The 22728-nt window shown below is 44.2% G+C and overlaps 1 protein-coding gene across 3 annotated transcripts; it reads right to left on the bottom strand.

Moving 5' to 3' along the window:
• Positions 1 to 693: 693 nt before the first annotated feature.
• LOC110977781 (histone acetyltransferase KAT6B-like) lies at positions 694 to 20888 on the bottom strand. Of its 3 annotated transcripts, none has more exons than XM_022232206.2 (8): positions 20145 to 20888; positions 7099 to 7255; positions 6195 to 6337; positions 5768 to 5849; positions 5284 to 5370; positions 5021 to 5096; positions 4341 to 4542; positions 694 to 3381 (listed from the first exon to the last, which is right to left on the bottom strand). In XM_022232206.2, exons 1-8 carry the CDS (start codon positions 20748 to 20750, stop codon positions 3130 to 3132), a joined length of 1605 nt encoding a protein of 534 aa, XP_022087898.1. In that variant the 5' UTR covers positions 20751 to 20888; the 3' UTR covers positions 694 to 3129. The 3 variants fall into 3 exon arrangements, with proteins under 3 accessions (XP_022087898.1, XP_022087897.1, XP_022087899.1); XM_022232205.2 differs by lacking the exon at positions 20145 to 20888 and adding an exon at positions 13310 to 14044; XM_022232207.2 differs by lacking the exon at positions 20145 to 20888 and adding an exon at positions 13310 to 14044 and having other exon boundaries at positions 6225 to 6337.
• Between the last annotated feature and the right edge of the window lie 1840 nt (positions 20889 to 22728).

Raw genomic sequence — 22728 nt, 5'->3', positions numbered from 1 at the left:
TTATTGGTTACAAATACAAAATAGTCAGTATGATATTTCACGACAACCTTTTCATCTTAACACAACGTTAGAACATCCGTTTCCACATTATGCCCGGGCAGTGTGGACACACGTGTTGAAAGTCAACATAGCGTCCAAATGAAGTCTGTTGACGCCAACAATATAATTTAGAGCATGGAGGAAGGACACAGGAGGAGTTGTAACTCAGGCACTTCAAAGCGTCCAATGATGGTCACCGCGGAGTCTGACGAATAATAGAAAACATTCCAAAAATGCCTTATTGCTGCCTGCATCTTAGCCAGACAGGCGGGGCCAGTAATACCCTGGCAACACTTGTAATTTTTGCTTGCAATTAAATACAAACTATCGATGTGACCAGGAAATAGAGAGAGAAAAATTCCTGATATCAGACCTACTTTTGCTATCATAAATAAACTTTTTAAATTTTGACACACTGTTTCATTATCCATGCAAAGTTTGTAATTCTAGTCTCCTCCGTCCAATACATCAGTGTTCAAAGACTACGTACGAATTTGGCTAAGACAGGCCGACAAAATGTTCACTACTTCTGGAAAGCTCAGTTCATTAGGAACAAAATGCGCTATTTCATCATAGGGAGTGATCGTAAAATCTCATAAAATACGCCTTTGAACAAATGCCATAATAAAAATTATTCAAACAAAACACAAAATCTTACAAACAGCTTGGCTATTTATTCCAAAAAGAAGTCTAGAAGAAAGCGTTCGATAAGGGCAACAACTCCACTTGAACACTTTGGGTACACAGCCTAGTAAAAGCAACTACGCAAGCACTAAATTTGATGTTGTCGGATCATATAAAGCACCAACGATGGCATGAATATTCAACCTCTTATACTGCAGTACACAACGTTGTAGGGATGCAGATTACCAACGAAAAATTGCGGCGACGATCATGGGGTACAAGGGGAGCTTATGGTTGCAAAAGAGGTGGTGGGTAGCAGGCGTGCGCTGCGCTCTGGCTATGGACATACCGGGCATGCCAGAAAGTGGTAATCGGCCAGATGTTATAACCCGGGCAGTTCAAACTCCTTCTGTGTCCTTCCTTCATGTTTAGAGCAAGCGAAACCCAAGGTAATCATTACAAGGAGATGTTATACATTATTGGTACAATGATACAAGTACTTCAGTCACAACCGAGAAACGAAACGTCTGGAAGCGTCAATGAAAATAAGATTTTTGCAAGGACGTCATACCCATGGCATCCATCGATCCGCCATCTTTGACGTGGACCGTGTCAAAACGTGCGCCATTTTCTTCTAGGCTTAGATAACTTATTTACGAGACTGTTATACTCTCAGTGGTTCCGTTCAACACAACAGGGTCATCAAGTCGCTCATTACGAAATGTTGGCATTCTTTTGATATGGAATTTCTGTCAAATTAACCAAAACACAACTAATGGTTTTGAACGTCTCCATTTCTACTCTGAAAAAAAAAGTATGAACAAAGCTCAAGAATTCCTTGCATAGATAATGAACTACACAGATAAAGAATCCATGTCTTTCGAAACAACAAAGGGGGGGGGACTCCAAAGACTACTCCATAAACTTGATAACAACCTGTCTGTCAGAACAAGTGATAAAGTTAACAACTAAACGTATGGTTTTGTACAAAAGAATTGGTATAAACTTGGCTATTTTTTAAACAAAAATGTTGTTGCTGCCAGTCTGTTTTTGACTGAGCTACCGCAAGGTATTTTTTCTCTTATACACTTCATCTGACTAAACTGTTTAAGACATTACACTTACTCTAGGGCCATCCATGAATCTCCTTTGAAAGAATTGAGCTCGTTGAGGTAGCGCCTTGTTGCGTTGTACAGAAAATTAGTGTGGGAGTTGGCAATGATAACACCAAAAACAAATTCCAAATGCTGGGGCGTCAAATAACCAGGATCATAGGGGTCAAATCAACTCGTGTCCCACTGGGGCTACTCAAGTGTGACGCCAAAATACCCCATAGGTTTCGACACTTTCGTGTCTGAACTAATAACGTCCAAGCTGAACCCGAATAAGCCAGGCTACACGCGTGGTCTGCATGAAAGGCTGTCCTGCCATACTGTTTACTAGAAAGCATAAAAGTAGTGCTGTAATCGAGTCCGTCACAAGTCATTCTGTCCTTAGCCAGTCCACAGGTTATCCAAATGAGCTGTGACTAAAGCATTCTTTCGTCATTGTTCACCTTTTACTTATGACTGGCCTTGCGAAGGGACTTGTGAAAGGACTTGTGATGGACTCGAATACAGCCCTTGATAAAAGCACATGGTGCTCATGTATTAGCGCCAGGCGGCGATAGTTCAAATCAATGCGCGTCGAAACCCTGCAGCGTCAACCTGAAACCAACTCCCCCCATTTGGGGGCACCGTCTTTCCGCGGCAGACACTGCAAGTTACGAACCGTTTATCCCCTTGTTAAGTAGAAAAATCTTGCAGCATTTATCGTACACAACTGAAATTACACTGAACATGGAACAAAACTACGTTTCCAGTAGTTCTCTGTCCTCTCTTCGCTGGAGATCAATACATACAACACGCGTTTATAGGAAAAATGGCCCGAACCGAAACACTGGAAACTACATATTTTGAAGATTTAAATTCAATTCTCAGAATCTTGATTGACGGAGACAGCAAATTAAGAACCCCTAAGCGAGTGTCTCAAGCTGACGAAAAAAAAACCACCAGGAAGACCAGGACTTTGTATCTTTACATAGTAATTTGCATATGTTAACAGTACAATTTACATATGATATGCAAATGATGGAGGTCAATGTAAGTAATCTCGCGACAACCCTTTTTTTGTTGGACCTATTATTTTATTTTTTTTTACCATTACGCTATATCTGTCTATCTTGTGCAATGTACTCGAACCGTTAGACAAATTTCCGAGATATCTTAAGTTTCGGTCACAAAATTAAAGCCGTTAGCTCTTGTTTGGCTCGGGTGTTTTTATAACAAACAAAGTAAAATAGCTTTCCAAAACGGCATCTACATGATTCATTTTTTTCTTCCTTGTGCACGCGCCTAGTCGAAAAATACAGATTTTTTTATGCATTGTTAGGGCTCTTGTGCAGCGGGTGAACACGCAGACGCATGCTCATTTCATCTGGGCGGTGCCAGAGGTAGACGTCTTCGCAGCCGTTTTAATGGTGCTCGTGCTGGCACTACCGCCGGCGCCCTTCGGACCCTTGCCGGCCTTGGCGGCGCTGTCACCCTTGCAGCCGTGCTTGCAGAAGAGCTGCAGCTTCATCACGTGGTTGTAGATCTTGAGGGCGGGGCCTAGCTTGAGTGACAGGCCAGTGAGCACGTCTAGACGCTTCATGAGGAGGAGGGACTTCCCATCAATCTCCTGGAATGGGAAACAAAGCGTTTAAAGGGTTTATATGTATCACCTGTTTTCTCAAGTTGAAAGGGCCTATGTTTTATTGAATAGAACTGAACAGTAGAGTCACTGGAGGTCTGAAAGTGGCAAGTTGATGACATCAGAAGTAGAACTGCGCATGCCAACGCACACCATTTAAAGAGTTGTGTATGCCTTGTCGGTGATGTTCTCCCGTTGCTATTTTTCGTGTGGATGTTACCTTTACAGGAAAGAAATTCCTTACAGCTTTGGAGAGTTAGCTTTAAATCTCTTTGGACCGAAACAAAGGCATCTCAACAGACTTTCATCATGATGGTGCCATGTTTGTCTTGCTCCTTGTAGCCCCTTTGGCAATAGCAATACAACTTCACATATTGATAAAAGGGAACAGACTAGTTTTCCTTCCAGTCTCAGTTTGGTTACATTGCTTTGAATGGTAGAAAAGCAAGATGGCTGCCTCATGATAGAGGTCTGTGAAGCAGCAATCTTTAACGATCGCAGGTTGCCCTTCCCTCTGTCTTTAAAATCACCCTGCGTTTGGCCTATTCACTGTTTTTCTGCTCCGTAATGATCAATCTGCCTTCCAGATTCCAAACTATATTCCAATTGCTTCAAAGACCTACCGTACCATTCTTGATTTCAAGTTTTTGATTTTAGATCAGTGGTTTCTTGCATGACTTTCTGTTACGATTATAGAAAGCCATGCAAAACTCATTGTTCTCATAAAACTTCATTTTTATTCCGGTTTGTTTTACATCACCCTGGTCGATCAGGAGATTCTAAACTGTCAAATTGCATGAGGTCTCTATTTGCGGTGGATTATCATCTGACTCTGAAGAAAAACAAATGATCCAATTTTGGTCGAACTTAGAAATAACAAGAATGAGCATTGAACCATGTGGTGTTCATTTGGTGATTAAAGGATCATCCGAAAGTCATCCAGCTACCTGTTCCTGGAAGACGGCGCTCTGCTCCGGGAAGCCGTGGTCCGCGAAGTACTTGACCACGTCCTCGATGCTCCACTCCACGGGGTCGGTCAGCGGGTAGTCACGGTTGCTGCCGGACGAGGCCGACTGCTCTGGAAGACGGGCGGCGTTGGACATGCAGGGCGTGGCTACGTCCGGACTGACTTTGCCCGGAGTCGAGCCGCTAAAATTACAGGATAAAAAAAAACAGAGAGCAGAAGAACGCCACGATCTGTTACACTGTCGGTGTTTAAAACATCTCTTCCTTGGTAAAAAAAAAAGCTCTTTGTGTTCCTTGGAAATGGATGAACTTGTGATCAAATCAACCATGATTATTGTGAGAAGCATACCGAGCGTTCATCGATATTCATTCATCGTTTAACCTTCAAGACTTCAAGTGACGACGTCAAATTTGGCAAAGCAAACATCCGTGAGGTTTTATGCAAAAGCAGCGGTGTCAACAAAATTTAATATTCCAAATTCCTGAAGTTCGCCACCCTGTTGGGGACTGCCTTGGAAATTAAAATTTAAAAAGGCAACCGCGGGGAGGCCGTTTTTAATTTTTGTTATACCAACACTATGCAAATTGATAGATGCTGTGTTTCTCATTCATAACGCTTAGCTAGCTGCCAAATATCCCGGCAATTAAGTCATAGTCCTACCTTACTTCTCTCGAGGCATCGTTGACAGGTGGAACGGTGCTGCTCTCGGACGGTGAGGACTGTACACTGTAGAAATCTGCACCGACAAGGGGAAACCAAACACCGTGAACCAAACTGATTGGTTGGCCAGAACTGCACTTGTGTCGTAGCAACAGAAAGGTTTATAATGTAGGACATGGGGCGGGACTACGCTGGCGCATGCTCTTTGAGGTATGCGCCCATTTGGACAATTTGACCAAAATAACGAATATGACCAGCTTTACCTTCGTTGCTTGAAAGCACGGCGCTACCGTCGCTCGAGTAATACTCCATCTCTTCGTCTCTCTCGCAGGTGAAGCAGACCCACTTGCCTAAAACAAGAAAGATTTGATTTCAGAAAACTGCTCAAAGAGGGACACGTTCAGTGGAGCCAAGAGCCTTCATTTAATCTGACGACAGACATGGATATCCATGGTATTTCTCCAATATCAAAACCATCGTTTTGGTTGTCTTTCCGCAGTTCCGTGCTATATGAGCCTGCGCGGAAATCAACGACAGCAGACACGGTGCTCTTTATCAGTTGGTAAAGCGACAATTTTAGGATTTGGCAATATTGTTGTTAGTCGAATATCAGCACGATGTCTGATGTGTCGAGTATCGAGACAGAGTGCCATAAACGGTCTAGGATTCAGCAAATGTGGCATGGGATAAAAGTAAGCGTGACAAAAAGGGTTGTATCTTGAGTCCATCTTGGATGGGGAAACTCACCTTCGGGCTTTTTAAATACCGGAGGGTGATGACAGGCCATGTGATAACCCTTGTCGCACGAGTCACAAAACAGCAGCTTGTCCTGTGGTCATATCATCCGGGTCAAAGAAACAATACAGACATTTTAGGACAACGCTTTTTCCTCTGGAAAATCCTTGCACAGTCGTAAAAAAAATTAAAATTAAGATAGCTTACAGAGGGCGCTTCGTTGCCTAGTAACTATATTTTGGGAGCGACACCACAATCTCAAGTGTTTGTTTGACAGGACTGGTCTCAGTCTCTCCAAACTTGTTTATAACCCCGTATAATTAAGGAGATAAGAACCAGACGGTTGGAACAGCCTTTCATGTTGCCGCGGCAGAGGGCGTGATTGTGCTCGGAAGAACGTGATAGTGGTTTAAAGTCGACCATTATTAACCAATCGTACCTGGGAGGCAGGGGAGGTCACTGTACTTACAGCGTCTCCGGACTCGTTGCACACCAGGCACGTCTTGCAGTCCATGCACTGCCAAGGCGACAGGCGCGACCGCTCCGCCAACTCGACCGAGTAACGCATACATGATGGGTGAACTGCACGTTGGAAGGAAACATAATAAGGAAAACGAAAACCGGACAGTGTTATTTCTTGAGGGCGATATTTCGCACTCAGTTTTGTAAACTTCCAGAACAAAATGGCGTCAAATAGAGTTTGTTGTTACTATTAAGTCAGACACAGGACCAGGGTCAACTCATTTGAATTTTCATTATTGACACACACATGCGATAGGCTCCGCATCTCGTGCATTTGGCAAATTGACCAATCGGATACAGAGGATGATGGCATTGCGACCAATGAAGTTTCATGGTTGGGGTCGTTGCCGGCAGATTCTCTGACGTTACATGTGGTGAATAAAAGTGATGAACGACACCGACACTTTCTGATCATATAATAGCAATTTGCAAACTTTATACATGTGCTAATTGGATGAATTACTCAGTGAATGTGAAGAAGAAATAGCCACGATTGAAACAAATGATTACTCTGATGTAACTTTATGGCCGGTTAACTTATATTTTTTCAATATCCTAGCCCATAGAGGGTTAACATGGCTGCCATCTTGCATGGCTACCATCTTGCAGGCCAGGGTTTCAGTTGCACGTCGTTAAAGATTATATTCCTGTGGAAGAAAAGAACTGCCCTACAAGATGGCTTCCATGGCCAGTCTCTGTAAGGAACCATTTTGAGCAACGCTACGTACCGGTAAGCGCTCGGCAAAGTAATTCTGGGTATTGAAAACAGTTTTGTGCAATGAGATGCTTGATATCTGATTAGACAAGATAATGGCATTTACCTTTCAAGTTGCAGTCTTTACAGATAAGTAACTCTTCGGCGTCGCCGAACTTATTGCAGCTGGCATTGTAGGAGCAGTAGTCACAGCGCTGGTCGGTCGACGGCTGTTTGCAGAGTGGCTCGTGCTCGAAATCGGGGCCGTGCGTCTTGCGGATGCGCTGTGTGAACCACAAAGAAACCATGATAGAGGAGCCGAGCGACACTCACGTAAAGGGGTCTCGGAAGGCGTCATAAATCCGCTATAAACATTTCGTGCCGTCTGGAATGGAGTCTGGAATGGGATTTTGCCCGCTACAGGGAAAAGAAGTCGCCTCGATCCCACTTCCGAGAAATCTGTAGTGACTACTGTGTGACATCGCGAGTGCGGGGAGGTGGTGTGTGTTACCAAAGGTCGCGTGGGACTTTCGCTACGCGGCACTCTCACTGACGCATGACCCATGTGACCCGACGTACATCCGCCACCGACGAAGGCAAAGGCCACGGTGCAGCGCACCGCGTCGGTAGTTTACAAATGACAGTGAGCCTCTCTGAGAGGAAAGAGTCAGCACCCAATTTTATAGGATACACACGATCGATAACGACAACTTTGTACTGCATACGAGGTGACCATGACACCATTTGATAAAAAAAAAATTGCCTAGGACGTCACGTGGAAATAAAACTGTCTGTCTCATATCATACAACGTGGCGTGTCCGGCGAGGAATTTAAATGTGATTCAAGTAGCCAAATATACCGGCCTCCCTTTCAAGCAAAATGTTTCCGTGGTAACCTTTTTCGAGGAGGTTTTCCGGAGAAAAAAAACTGGCCGCTAGGTGTGATATCGTTTAAATTTTCATTTTTTTTTTATTTCTAAAGAACCTTGTTCGCCGGCCGACGTGATTTTCAAGCGCAGCTCGTGAAAAGCAACTGACATGTGTCTGGTAGCCCGTCAGTTGACGTCACCAGCTCGCGCAATTCGAGTGCGACTCGCCGATGCGGGGCTTCCACGCGCACGCTGCAACGCCCCTCCCGTCTCGACAATTTTCCTCGTAATTATCTTATCGCGCGCATAACGACCCACAGCCCGTTAATAAATCACAAGAGCATGCGCGGGGGGCACGGGAGCGAATTGATCGCCAGTTTTGCGACGGAGAAGTCGAAGTGGAATTGCACGATGCGAATAAATATGTGTCTGTCCAGCGCTTTATCTTCTTAGCAGACTTTTCAGCGCCTTTACAGCTTACATGTCAACAAATTGATTGTGTTTGTATCAGATAAACGATAACCATAAACACAATAAAACTGTTGAAGAGGAATGTTATGGTTTAATGCTAAGTGTGTTTCCTAACTTAAAATATCTTGCATTGATTTGTTCCCATAAATGAAAAGAAAATTCTCTGTCTTTTTGAGTCAATACAGATTATTCATGATTTCCAACGAAAGATGGAAGGCTTCACAGGCTCTTTACGCGCCTTTCAAAGGTTGGAATTTCGACTCTTTTTTCATCAGTGAAGAGAAAAATCACGGATTTGATGATCCTTCCCGAAATATTTCTGACTCATTATTGTCATAGGAAAGAGTCGACCAGGTGCTTCCTGAAAAAAAGAAAACAACTATGGTGCAACTAAACAAATTTCTGAGGGACATTTCTTTCATTCTTGATCAAATATTTTACCCTTCGTTGGTTAATCTATTTTACTCAGTCATGAAGTGTTTTCTTTGGCAAAGTCACTTATTCATCAGTCTGGACTCTGGACTGCGGTAAAAAAAATCCTTGCCCTATAATATTTTCAGTCCAAGTGTATCTCAAATTTCGACCTTAATTACTTTGCCCAAATGACCACAGAATCATGACATCAAGATATTCGATGTGCAGTTTTGTAGCACGTCTTGCGAAATTGCGAGAGCTCCTCACGGCGACGTGACCGATATACTTCGCCCCGAGTCACTGGTCACCGTGCGCCGCGCGGAAAAAACGGCGCGAACGGAATCAATAAACATCCCGCACATCGCACGCACTACCCTGCCATGGAAATTCGTTTATAGAAGTGAGCTTGAAGAGAAAAACCTCGCCCATTAACGAAGGACCAAGAGAGGAATAGTGATTCTTCACGGTCACGAACTGTGTTTTCGTCCACACCTTTCATTCGTTTTGCAGGAGAGCAATTGGTAATTCTAAATGAAAAATGCGATGTCAACGGGGAGATCTAATGCCAATTAACATAATTAATACGATTTCCATCTCTTTTTTGGGGGGAAACATAATCGACCGAAACGAACGAAGGGACTTCAGCGTTTCGCCTATGGCCTATTAGGACCTACTCCAATATAATACGCGCGGCCGTACCTCATATACCACACGCAAAACAAACGGTCAAACGGCTACACGCACCAATTATCTTCAATCGCAACATCGAAACCGTCAGTTGCATTGTTTTTACATTATTCTCAGTTCAACGCGGAAGGCCTTGAGTGATTCATTCAAAGGAAATTCGACGGGCTGTAACGAGCGCAGAACACCACGCAGACTGCACTGGCAACGGGGCATCGATCTCCTTAAAATACTTTGGGCGCGAGAAAAACCGCGCGCGCGCATTATTATTCAAACTCATAACTTCTGTTGCTGTTACACACTTGTGTTACTTCAGAACATGTACATGTAAGAGACATGACCAAGAGCCACGGCAATAGCCGGTATTAAATCTATGAATGGGAAATGATTGGCGATAGTCGGGTGGCCGGTGCCGGCTGCACGTACACACGTAGATGTACTGTACATATATCGCACTGCACAAAGGCCTACTCGCTCGCTAAGCGCTCATAAAGAGTTGCTGCTCTGTGCCACATCCAAGCGTAACTCATTAGCATATGCGCTTTGCCCGTGTCTAAACCGTACCGCCGCCGCGCCGAAAGGCCGACAGCCAACGGTGCGGGTGATGTGTGTTATGTGCGAGGTCGCAAAGGTTTTACTGTGACGTGCGCAAACAACGCAACACAAAGTTGCGAAGGTTTCATTTTGTGTGTGTGTGTGTGCCGACCGAATATAGGGTGTCGCAATAGCTGGAAACGACGCAGTTTTTTGGTTAAATCATGCTTTAAGGACCACATAGAGGATTCAATTCCGTAAAAGCCTGCATTAAAAGGGTGATCAGTTGACGCAGGGGTATCGATAAGCGCTTTATTGCTTTTCATATCATCCCATGGAAGCTAGTAAAGCTGATCACGTTAAAAAATAACGAACAACAACAAAAAAACATTTATTTTCAACTCAACCTTCTGATGGCATCAAATCATTGTTTCGTGGATCTAACATTTCCATCAGTCTGCAAACCACTGAGATCCCAAAATACTGATTACAAATTGGCTAATAGATTCGCCCAACGCATGGCAGGCCACGCAAAGACAGATCGGGAACGATATTTCTAAAGTAAAAACGACTACTTACAAGCGGTCAAGTTACAATCACGCAGAATGCGCGAACAATTATTTATCCCGTCCGCTCCCCCCCCCCATCTGGATACAGGGCGCGAAGCAATCTTCGGTATTAGCCACGACACCCGCCGCGCGCCCAGCACACGATGTATCTTACTTCATAGCTTATCCTTCGTATCATGGGGGGGGGGTCAACGGGTTTATAGATTCGACCGCGTGCCGTTCACATCAAGCCCAGCCGCGCGGCATTCTCTGTGATCATTAAACATGGCGGTCGCTGTTATAACACAGCTTTCCTTTTCTTTTAATCTGCGCGCAGTGACCCGTCATTTTTCGAGCGGATGTACTGTAACATTATACATTTACACTCAAACAAATTCGCGCTTTTTTAACACAAGAAGGCTTTTCCCGCACACAGTTGCCAATAAAACAGGTCTTTTCAATCCCAAAATAGTCAGAAAATAAGTGCAAAAAAAATTCATTTTGAAACTGGTTCAATTCTTTCCATGCACAGCACGTGAAGTATTCCCCCATTGCCGTAGTCTCGCTACATTATAGAACGCTTTCCATTTCGAGAGAAAAGAAGTGCCAAACTAGTCAAATCCGGTCCAGAAAAAAAAGATCAACAATTATTGGGGTCTGTTTCAAATCTCCGTCACTTCCAAACGCGGCAAAAAATCGTTTCCGACTGATAACAACCGGACCGATCACGGGCGTTGAATCAGGTGCGTCGGGCGGGCACAATGCAGTCCAAAAGGGCCCCAGCAATGCAAAAAAAAAATCACGCACACGGCGCGGGTCAAGGACTCAACGCGGCTCGGATACTCTCGACTCAAACCGGGTACGTCCAGCCAAAATTTATTGGTGTTGCACGTGACGAAATTCTGACTCTTTGGAGAATAATTATGCGCGCCCGGTGGACAAATCAATAACCAGAATCAGTAGCGTCAATAGGATGAAATTTCAGGACAGGTTTTCTTTCATCGAGGGGGGCACTGAACGCCAATTTATATCTGTGGCGTGAGCACACGGGCTGTTCATTTTAAAATAAATCAAATTTGGGGTATTACCCGGGATGTGCAGAATTTAGCTAACCATCCCCGGTAATCACGCCGCAAACCGGGCCGTGCAATCGAGAAAAGATTTGGAGTAATATCCACGGCATAGAGAGGGTTCGGCATTCGCGACTTTGCGGTTTAGCACTCTGAAGCGCGTGCGAAGTCGAATTTCTTCTGCATGAAGCTTATCCGCGCGGCCACGCATCCAAGCGGTGACGTCATCGAGTTAGGGCACTTCCTTCTGCATGCGCCATCTTGGGATAAGGTGCGACTATACATATTTGGGGGAAATCGCAGTCTAGGGCAGTTTTTCCCTCATTTAACTCGACAAAGTCAATTAAGTGAACTACATTTAATGTTTTTCCGCGATTCCTTAGCTACTTTTGCTTTAGGACATAAGGCCTGCTTCAGTCATGGAGATTTATTTCTCGTCTGGAAACCATGTGAAGACGTCTGTCGCCAACAGCCTTACATATATTTGTTATGCACATAAAGACCAACATACCGATGACGTAATCTGACCTACTCAAAACGCATCAGTTGACGTTGCGATTGCGACTTTTACTATTACATGAGTTCGTTATGGTCACAATAATTACCGATTTCAACTTCAAGTCTCAAGACTTGTCCGTTAAAGCGTTGATAGTTATCTACAAACGGCAGTTTTCCAAGCAGTCAATCAAAAAAGACAATAGAAATACAGTTTGCGCACAAAAAAAGGAAGTATTTTACTGACAGTTGGGTCATGGAGAAATTTCTCCATGGTTGGGTGAAACCTACAGTTGCTAAGATTTCGTGATCAGACTGTACAGAACAGGAATTTACATAAATTTCGTTGACAGGAAAAGTAGGGTATTGTGTATCTGTACAAAAGGGTTTTGCTCCCTGAGAAAATGCTGAAAGGTAAATGCAAACTACAAATGAAGATCTAATTGTGGGAACGATGTTGTCAATGAACGATGTTCCTCTATCAAAATCTAGAACTGACATGTTTCCTCCCTCTGATCCCTCGATTAGTGTTGATGGGTTTTTTTTGGGGGGGGGGGGGGCTCGAGCCACCCACCATGCATGCGAACATCATGGCAAGCCAACACGATGGAATACGGAGGTGCATTGCCAATATCGACTGCGATCAAAGTCTAATCGTTATTTTGGTTCTCTTCATGGTCCAGTGCGCGGAGATAACACGCGCAACGTGAATAAAGCGCTGCGCTGCTGCTGGGGGAAAAAAAGCTGAGACATAGGCCTATGTACAATACGTGTAACCAGCCGGATTCTGGAAACGACCTGTATGAATATTCATGGCGTAAACGCCGTGACACCAGGTGTGGCAAACAATCCAGGCGGACATCGAGCATTGTGCACGACACGTATTGGCCTACATGCACGCCGCATATCCTCCTGTCCTAACTATGGGCACGATATGCGGCGAGTCACCTTTTGCGGTGAACCTTAAAAATAATTCTTGTAGTTCGTTCCACGTAACGGAAATCTTGTTTCCCACATCCCAAAAGTGGCCCACGTACAATTACCTGATAAACGTTTACTTAATGCTACAGTACTGAGAAGACCACTAAGAGTTTAATTGAAGCAAAAGACGGTATGGAGCTTCAATTACAAAGCACCGATCGATGCTAAAATGAAACAAAGTTGATACTTTTTGTGACGTAGCCAGTGTCTTGCGCGTCTTCATCAATGCAATAACTGGAAAGTCCCGCAGTACATTACACTATTTTTTTTACCTTTCGCTTCTTGATGCGGTCCACTGTTTTGAACACCGTGCCGACCGGTGCTGGGCCTGAAGTTGGCCGTTCTACGGCAACTCCGGCCGGGGGCAGCGCATACGTGCCTTTGCCTACTTTGACCAACCGTCCGCTGAACACCTCCCGGTCCAACGCGTTCTGCAGTCGCATCTTAATGGTCAGTTTGGTGTCCGGGTCAAGGGTGAGCAAGTGCCGTTCGATGTCTTCCATTTGAACCGCTTGTCCCTGCTTGAAGTCTTGGCGTGCCGCGGCAGACGACGTGGAGGCTTCATCTTTTGCTCGACTGAGTTCTTCCACAGCTTCCAACAATAAGCGACTTGAATCTGTCGAGTTGAGCCGAATACCGCTAAGGTGACTTTGCTTCCATTTACTGGCATTGCGGTAGCTTGTGCTACCTTTGTACTCCACTTTAAACACGACTTCGTCGTCTACTAAGCGCTCCAACTCGCATTCAACTTCGGCTGCACTCACGCCATATTTTCGCTCGACCATGTGGCATATTCGCTCGAGATCTGGCCGGGCTTTGCGACGACGGAGCGAGTCGATCGTGTCCAGAATCACTTCTTGGTTGGTCTTGGCACCCATTTGCGTGTGTGCGGAGGGATTTCCGATTGTTTTCTGCCAAGAAATTTGCGAAAATGTTCGCCGTGTTGGACGCGCAAAATATTTCTCCGTTGTTAGAACAGCAGCCCGCGAATCTAGATTGTGCGCATGCGCTCTTCATCGGATCAAATAACAACGGCTGTTGTATGTGCTCCATTGTATACGAGGGCTGAATATTAAACCGAACTATATACAATCATTAATGGCACAATGTGAGGAATAAAAACGCTCAATTACGTTGTACTCCAATGAAATAAAGAAATCATATTTGGATTTTCTGGTTGAAAACTAAACCATAGTATAAGAAAAAGAGACAATAGGAATATTCGCCAATCAGAACTGAACTTCATCGATTCTTGACTTTTTTTATTTTATAATTTTCAAACACTAAAACAATTTAAATATAAAAGTCACATTTATCTTTAAAATTTTTGGAGTAACTATTTTATCTTAGCAAAAACTCCTTTTGGTAACTGACTTGTCACTGTTTGCAAGTTAGCCAGGCCCCTAAAGAAAACCACGTGAAATTTGTTTAGGTTGGGATGTTTGTCTCCGACTTTGCGCGTCCCGCGTCCATTTTGCATATTTGGACAAAACTCCCCAGGCTATACTGACTCGACTCTAACTCGAAAGGTCAATTTCATCAAAGTGCATGAGGAATTTTAGCTTTTGGCAATCGATGAAGTAAGCGACCTGTTTCATTGCAAATCGCGCTTATCGTTTATTTCAATACAAAAGGCACTTATTGGTCATATTTGTTTTGCTTTTTTCGCCTCAACCCGAGCTTAAATGAGAACCACAGGGCCTGAAAATTCTAAAAATATTTTTAACTCATTTTAAAAAAAGGAAAAGGAAGGTCTGTTGGATAGAATTATGTCGTTTCATCTTGTTTTGAAGTTTTCCTGGCAAAAGAGCCAGAAAGTTGACCACTTATGGCGCCCTCCCGAAACCCGTAAATATATTACAACAATAAGATATGATAATATTTTTTTCATTCCTCCGGAAAAGGCCTTGGTGAAATATTTACTGGCATTTTGATTATAGAAACCGAAAATTGCCTGACCCGAAAGAGAAATATTGTGCCAAAGACTTATGACCTCTAATTCCCGAATATCTGAATGCACAACGACCCGTGCAACTCAGTGTAATCGTATACAGATATGAATAATTACGAAATTGTTTTGTAGCAGTCTTTAGGTAAACTGCGGGATGAAAACAGGGGAATAAAATAAGTTAGCAGTTTGAATTTTTTATGGAAATGAACTCGAAGGAATCAATCAAGCTGCATTTACTAAGAATTCTCAAGTCTAATCTGACCTTTGCTAACTGCATCAGGCCTGCCTCACTGAATCTTGAATCTATCGACTGTGGGTAAGTAACTCTTCGCAAGGCTACATTCTCGTTTTCACGTAAATACATGCTTTTACATAGAAGTGAAAATAAAGAGACATGAACAAGGATGCACGGGAACGATAATGCCGGAATTGTAAGGTCATTAATGAAGTTCGTTAATATTTACCAATCTGAAGGTGACCTTTTTCACAATATTACTTAAAGAACGCGAGGATAAAATGCCAACATGAGTGTTTCTTGGGTCAGTTTTAGTTAGCAATCATTCTTCCGAAAGTAATAGAAAGTGATAGTGCAGTCCCACGTAAAATACCCACAGGCGGGTTGCGCGACGGTTCCGGAAGCTCGCCACATAAATAGATGTCACTGAAGGACTACGATAATGTTAGTTGCCAGTTCAGAGACTGAGCTAAGAGACGAAGACCGACTTTAAGAAATTAAATCCTCTCGTGTGCGTTATGGGGAGAAAGTAAGGAAACTTCACATTTCAGCCAGCGGTTCCAAGTAATCCTAGAACAGTCGTCGTAACAGAACGCTCCACAGTTGAATAGGTCACTGGGCACATGCGATACAATGTTACTGCCAAGTTTCCCACTCCGGACACAGTTATTTTTAAGTCTCACATTCTCGATTCTGCGATTAAATAATGACCAAAAGCACGCGATGTAAAAAATGTGAAAAAGGCATGTCATAACCTGACAGACGTCGAGTACAATAACCGTAAAGAAACGCAACAACAGACCAGACAAGACTTTTCCACTTCAAGCCGTCATTATTAATACGAAAGCACAGAATTTCCTGAAATGGTCACGTGTGAATTGTTGCGAGCTACGGTGGCCTTGAAAGAACTTGCGAGTTTGCTCGGGGTATCGCGCAAGGTAGTGCGTAGAAAAAAAGAAGAAGAAGTGGTCCATAAGTTTAAGCACTTAGGGACGCTTGTGGATGATAAACTAAATTGGAATTCTAATACAACTTGAATTTGATAAACAATTAAACCATAGGCTTTATTTTCTAAGGAAGTCAAAATCTTTTAACGTCAGTAATCAGATTTTAAAACTTTTTAATCAGAGCACTGTTCGGTCGGTAGTATTTATTTTGTTACACCAGTCGGTTCAATTCCCTCAAGTCGTGCAATCGTACAAAACTGCAATGTATAAGCATGAAACCCCAAGGATTATTGGTGCTGATTTTCCAACAGTCCAAGAAACAGCTCCGACAGATGTCTTGACTAAGTTTCCTGATATATTGTCCAATATAATTCACCCCCTCAGCCCTTTCATTATTCGAAACCGATCTAGTAGGGTGCGTCAACAAAGACATGTAAATTCTCCTTTCCACCCATGGGCCATTCGTATTTTTAATTCATCTTTTACCAGAAAATGTTGTTTTTAGTTCACTCTACCCCCATCTTGTCCTGTCCTAAATCTGCCTCGCCTTCCCTGCCTCTTCCCTAACCTCCTCCTACCCCCATCCTCCCTTCTGAACCCCTCTCCTTGCCCCCATCCTCCCTTCTTAACCCCTCTCCTTGCCCCATCCTCCCTTCTTAACCCCTCTCCTTGCCCCCATCCTCCCTTCTTAACCCCTCTCCTTGCCCCCATCCTCCCTTCTTAACCCCTCTCCTTGCCCCCATCCTCCCTTCTTAACCCCTCTCCTTGCCCCCATCCTCCCTTCTTAACCCCTCTCCTTGCCCCCATCCTCCCTTCTTAACTCCTCTCCTTGCCCCCATCCTCCTTTCTTAACCCCTCTCCTTGCCCCCATCCTCCCTTCTGAACCCCTCTCCTTGCCCCCATCCTCCCTTCTTAACCCCTCTCCTTGCCCCCATCCTCCCTTTTTAACCCCTCTCCTTGCCCCCATCCTCCCTTCTGAACCCCTCTCCTTGCCCCCATCCTCCCTTCTTAACCCCTCTCCTTGCCCCCATCCTCCCTTCTTAACCCCTCTCCTTGCCCCCATCCTCCCTTCTTAACCCCTCTCCTTGCCCCATCCTCCCTTCTTAACCCCTCTCCTTCCCCCATCCTCCCTCACATTTTACCTTTACCTTATCTCCAATATTCCTTTACCTAAACCCTTCTCCCATCTCTACCCTTAGCCCCCCTTTCTTATATCCACTGTAATTGTAGTTTAATTCATGTTTAATGTAAATTTGTGTCTTATTGTCATTTTTTTTATTTTTATATACATGTATTTGTATCATTTGCTTGTATTTAAACGTACACTGGGAAAGCCATTTTCGTGTTATGTTTTCATCATGTTAATAAACGTTTAAATCAGTGTTGTAGTCGAGACCACTTAAGACCTTCACAAGACCACACGAGACCAGCACAAGACCTCCAGTCTGCATTCAAATTTCAAGCTATTCAAATGAACTGCAACAAAAGCATTCCTTTGTCATTGTTCAACCTGTTACTTGTCCATGGTCTTGTGCATGGTCTTGTGCATGGTCTTGTGCATGGTCTTGTGCATGGTCTTGTGCATGGTCTTGTGCATGGTATTGTGCATGGTCTTGTGCACGGTCTTGTGCACGGTCTTGTGCATGGTCTTGTGCATGGTCTTGTGCATGGTCTTGCGCGTGGTCTTGTGCATGGTCTTGCACATGGTCTTGTGTCTGGTCTTGTGAAGGTCTCGACTACAACACTGGTTTGAATCTTGGGAAAAAGGCAATAATTCTCACGTGGTACAACATTAATAATGGTAGGTTGAGATGGCGCGCGCGTTTGGAATTGAGAGACCTTCTGCCGTTGAGTCAGCATTTCTGCATGCTTCCGGATTCATGCCCTTCGTCTTTTACTGCTTATGGTCTCTACTCTCCATGGATGGTCCATGGTTGTGACGACGGGCTTTTTTGGTTGGGAGCAGGAATTCCGTAAGTCAGCAATTTTTAGCAATGTTGCCGTTTTCATCGACATCGAATTTTTATTACGACACTGCAACCTAGCTCGTCTCTTCAGATCCACCGTAGTTTCATTTAATTACAGTCAGACAATATCCCAGAGAACGTTCAACGTTGATCTCATTTTATCGTTTTCTTGTCTAACGCACAGTACTGAAACAATTACAGTTTAGCACAATAAACATCCGGCTAACATCATGATGTGCACCCTGGAGTAAAAGTCTCTTATATTCTCTGTTCCCGAAAAACCGCATAAATTATACACTCGCATTGAGATTCGCTGTTCGGAAGCGGAAAGACATCCCGCGAATAAATTACATCAGTATCCTCCTTCAGCGGCGCCCGGCATTCTACGAATTCCACCAAGGTTTAGGATCCTGTCCCTCGTTACTGATTTTCCAGAACGTTTTCCGTTTCGACGATGCCCGCCCGGCTTTTTCAGCGTAAACAGAGGAGAGCGCGCGCAGAGCTCAGGGGCTGATTTCGCAGGTCTGCGAAGCCTGATCGTTGTCTGTATGTGCTCAGCGATTAATACTAATTGTTCGTGATCTTTTTCCTCAGGAGAGTTTGAATCGAATTTCCGAATCGGAATATTTTGCTTATTAGCTGGGGGGGGGGGGGTCAACATAATTCACCGGCCCATGAGGTACCAAAGAAAAGGTATGGGGGCTAGGCTAGCTATTATTCTTTTTTTTTTTAGTTCTTGTTTCTTGGGCACTGTTCAGACACTTCCATGTATGCATAACGTACACACGCGAATCCATGACCACATACTGAAACTAAAAAGGAGAGTCCCAGTGCAGTGAAGTTGAATCTTTACACCTGTCTTTTTCACGTTCGAGGTAAACATCCGACTACGTGTATTCAGACCAGAGTATCAGAGGTGTATTTATATCAAGGATGGATCCAACGCGATCGATAGGAAAGCCGCAGGTTGGAACAAGGATCCATCCTAAGCCAGAATTAGCGCTAATTACATGAGGAATTGCATTATATGGTCTAATTTTTCGACGGGGAGACAATTTAAAGAAGTTTGGATTGATAAATACATATGTAGTTTCGAACAATGAACAACTCTTTGACAAGCTGTAGAGGACATTGGCAATGCTGTTTATTTTGGGGGTGAGGTCTTAGTTCCACCAGTTTATCTCGTGTATCTCGTGTCGATGTATTTTGCTTTCACACTTATCATGTAGTTGAGCGTAGATATAGACACATGCCTTGAAGGCAAAGCTAACAACATATACATCACGCTTGATCACACCTGGGGAACATGACTATTAACGTTGGAAAAGACATGGCTCGACATGCCATATGCAAATAGGCCCTAGTTACTAGACTCACTGCAAAGCCGCAAAGTCCACAACAGCGCATTCAGGATTGCGCATGCGGTGTAACATGCCGTGTGCAAGGCCACTTTTTTATGGTGGCCAACACAATCACGCACTATATATAATGGTAAATTACGCGGCGCGGCGCTGTAACCGCATCTTTAAACACAGGTACGTACATGTATAGTCGAGCACGGTCAACAGTCAAATTGTGTCTGTGGTACCATGGAGGTTCTACGCCAGGTTAAGCCGTTATCGAGTCGGATTATTGATTATTATCGAGGGCCTGAAAGTCAGGTCCGCCGGGCAAGCTGCGCGAGCAACGGTTCTTGTTTAGTTCCGGGCCAGTACCATCGAAGAGCCGATCGGAACATGAGCCGAGAGTCGCGCATAGTACGCGCGTACAGAGGTCAAGGTTCTATACCAACAATTTTTCACTGTACGGCTGTTTTTGGATGACGCGTTAATATCAGTAACACCAACACCAGGAGAAAAAACTATAACGTTGTGAAAAGTTAATTTTGAATCCTGAAAAGGTTACTTACACCTGTCAATATGATCGAATTCTCGGTATGATTAAGTTTCAACGTAAGAAAGAAAATCAAAATATGAAATGATCCTTCTAGCTTTTCAAGAATCATACCTTTCGCTTCTTGATGCGGTCCACTGTTTTGAACACCGTGCCGACCGGTGCTGGGCCTGAAGTTGGCCGTTCTACGGCAGCCCCGGCCGGGGGCAGCGCATACGTGCCTTTGCCTACTTTGACCAACCGTCCGCTGAACACCTCCCGGTCCAACGCGTTCTGCAGTCGCATCTTAATGGTCAGTTTGGTGTCCGGGTCAAGGGTGAGCAAGTGCCGTTCGATGTCTTCCATTTGAACCGCTTGTCCCTGCTTGAAGTCTTGGCGTGCCGCGGCAGACGACGTGGAGGCTTCATCTTTTGCTCGACTGAGTTCTTCCACAGCTTCCAACAATAAGCGACTTGAATCTGTCGAGTTGAGCCGAATACCGCTAAGGTGACTTTGCTTCCATTTACTGGCATTGCGGTAGCTTGTGCTACCTTTGTACTCCACTTTAAACACGACTTCGTCGTCTACTAAGCGCTCCAACTCGCATTCAACTTCGGCTGCACTCACGCCATATTTTCGCTCGACCATGTGGCATATTCGCTCGAGATCTGGCCGGGCTTTGCGGCGGCGGAGCGAGTCGATCGTCTCTAGAATCACTTCCTGGTTGGTCTTGGCACCCATTTGCGTGTGTGCGGTATGGTTTTGGCGTGTTTTTCACCGAGAAATTCACGTTGAAGTGTCCGTTTTGTGAGCGCAAACTAAGCGTTTCTCTTGTGCGGTGTGTGACCGAGCACGCGAATTCAGTGTACCACGCATGCGCATTCCTTCGATCCGACCTCACAACGGCTGTTGCATGATTTACTCAACAGTGTACATTTGCATTCACATAGGCTTCAGGTCAAACACATTTATTTCCAACCAACGCTAATCTGAATAATTAATCATTAAATGATCTCGATGCAATTTATTGATCCATCCAGCTGTCGTACGTACTTGGGAAATACTACGTACTCGACAAATTGGGAAATCCTAGTAAAAGACTGGACATTTACTAATACGTATTATTACAAATTATGGTGAAGCAGTTTGCCGATTCAACCGACAAGAGATGATTGGAAGCAACTTACCACTAAGGCCTTGTAACATCAAACCTTTTATTATTTTAATGGACAAAATCGTGCAATTTGTGAATAATTCCTGACGTGTGTTAAAGGCATCTCATTTTCCTTTAACAGAAATGAAAATGATGTCTGCAAGAACACATTGTGCATATGGTACCCTTGGAGATTTATTTTATTTTAGTGGTTAATTTCTGCATATGTTTTCCCACGTGAAAACCGAGAGCCGAATTATGACATTAGTCCTTGAAGTATACCAAGACTGTTGGCTACCGAAGTGTGACGTCACCGTGAACCAGAAAGTGCTGTGCAAACGAATGGAGTACGCGCGCGTGTTGGTTCACGCACCAATGCCTTTTACACACATAATCAAGCACGTCACACCTCGGTACTCTATCCGCCTCGAGCCGAACAAAAGAGGGCGTGTTTTTTGGTACTCACCGCATAGACGCGCGTTTATGATGGAGATCAATGACGCGTTAAATTTGACGCGGAGCACACTGAATATTCGTAACTTCATGGTCTCTGCGTACACGCAGAATACGTGCAAGAACCCGCTTGGAAAATTTACAACCATCTCGCTTTCTTTTGCCGCTTGGGGTTGCACACTGGGATAACTGAGGACTGAGAATTTGGCCCACTTTTTCGTGTACCTGTCTCCACAAGGGGACATGTGAACTTGAAGTTGATGAAGTCACTGTGTGGTTGTTGGTTGGCACCAGTGGACATCTATAGGGAAGTCAAAGTTTAAGGACTAAAATCCCTCTCATACAGGACGCTGGAAATGGGGAAATGAAAAAAAAAGATAAACACTGAAAGACCGCTACTCTCCCTTGATGACTTCAAGATCACACAGTCGCATACTACATCTGCTTCTGTGTGGTAGCCATGGTAGGACCACTGGACGGTCTGTTCGGCTGAAGTGAGTTGCCAAGCGAGAATGATATTTCCCACTGATGAATGAAAAAAGGTCGGTACCGGTATAGTTTGACTGCCATTTGCAAGAGACATGCAACAAAATTATGTTAATACCGGTCGGTTGAGATTGTCTCACGGTGGTGTGGTATACCATGAATAAGTAAAATATTCCTCCCTGGGCATATACACCAGAGTCCCAAAGCACTACAACAGCTTCCAATTTAAAAAAAAATCGGCGAAAGAAAGACAGGTAGTTACAATAGTCTGGATACCAGACCCGATTCTGACTAACGTACTCTACGAATCAAGGGTCCGGTATCACCCAATGTCCATCTGACCAAGACTGGAGGAAATCTTCCAGTTTTCCGGAAATAGCCGAAATATTCTGAAGTCGTCCCGGCTATATTCGGCATATTCGGATAGTACCGTGGATGTTCGGTCATTCCCGGCCGGGTAGGTATGCTAGCTGTTGAACGTAAACTTCCGTGTCCAAATGACAACTGTTGGTCCTACAATATTTGGCTTTATATACTGAAATCGAAGGTAGCTACCGAAAATAACTTTCTTCGACCAATGCAGGCTTTGCGCCTGAAAGGTGATCTCAGTGGGGATACACTTGAAGT

The sequence above is a fragment of the Acanthaster planci genome, linkage group LG12 (genome assembly GCF_054643075.1).
Source record: "Acanthaster planci isolate LZ-2023a linkage group LG12, COTS_SCS, whole genome shotgun sequence".
Classification (NCBI taxonomy): domain Eukaryota; kingdom Metazoa; phylum Echinodermata; class Asteroidea; order Valvatida; family Acanthasteridae; genus Acanthaster; species Acanthaster planci.
This window is presented reverse-complemented; position numbering and strand designations above follow the sequence as displayed.

Excerpts from the sequence above, each read along its gene's own strand:
- LOC110977781 (XM_022232206.2), bottom strand. The coding sequence starts at position 20,750 with ATGGGTGCCAAGACCAACCAGGAAGTGATTCTAGAGACGATCGACTCG. Across the intron at positions 6,338-7,098 it reads TAAAGACTGCAACTTGAAAG|TTCACCCATCATGTATGCGT; the intron begins GTAAATGCCATT and ends TCCAACGTGCAG. Across the intron at positions 4,543-5,020 it reads GATGCCTCGAGAGAAGTAAG|CGGCTCGACTCCGGGCAAAG; the intron begins GTAGGACTATGA and ends CTGTAATTTTAG.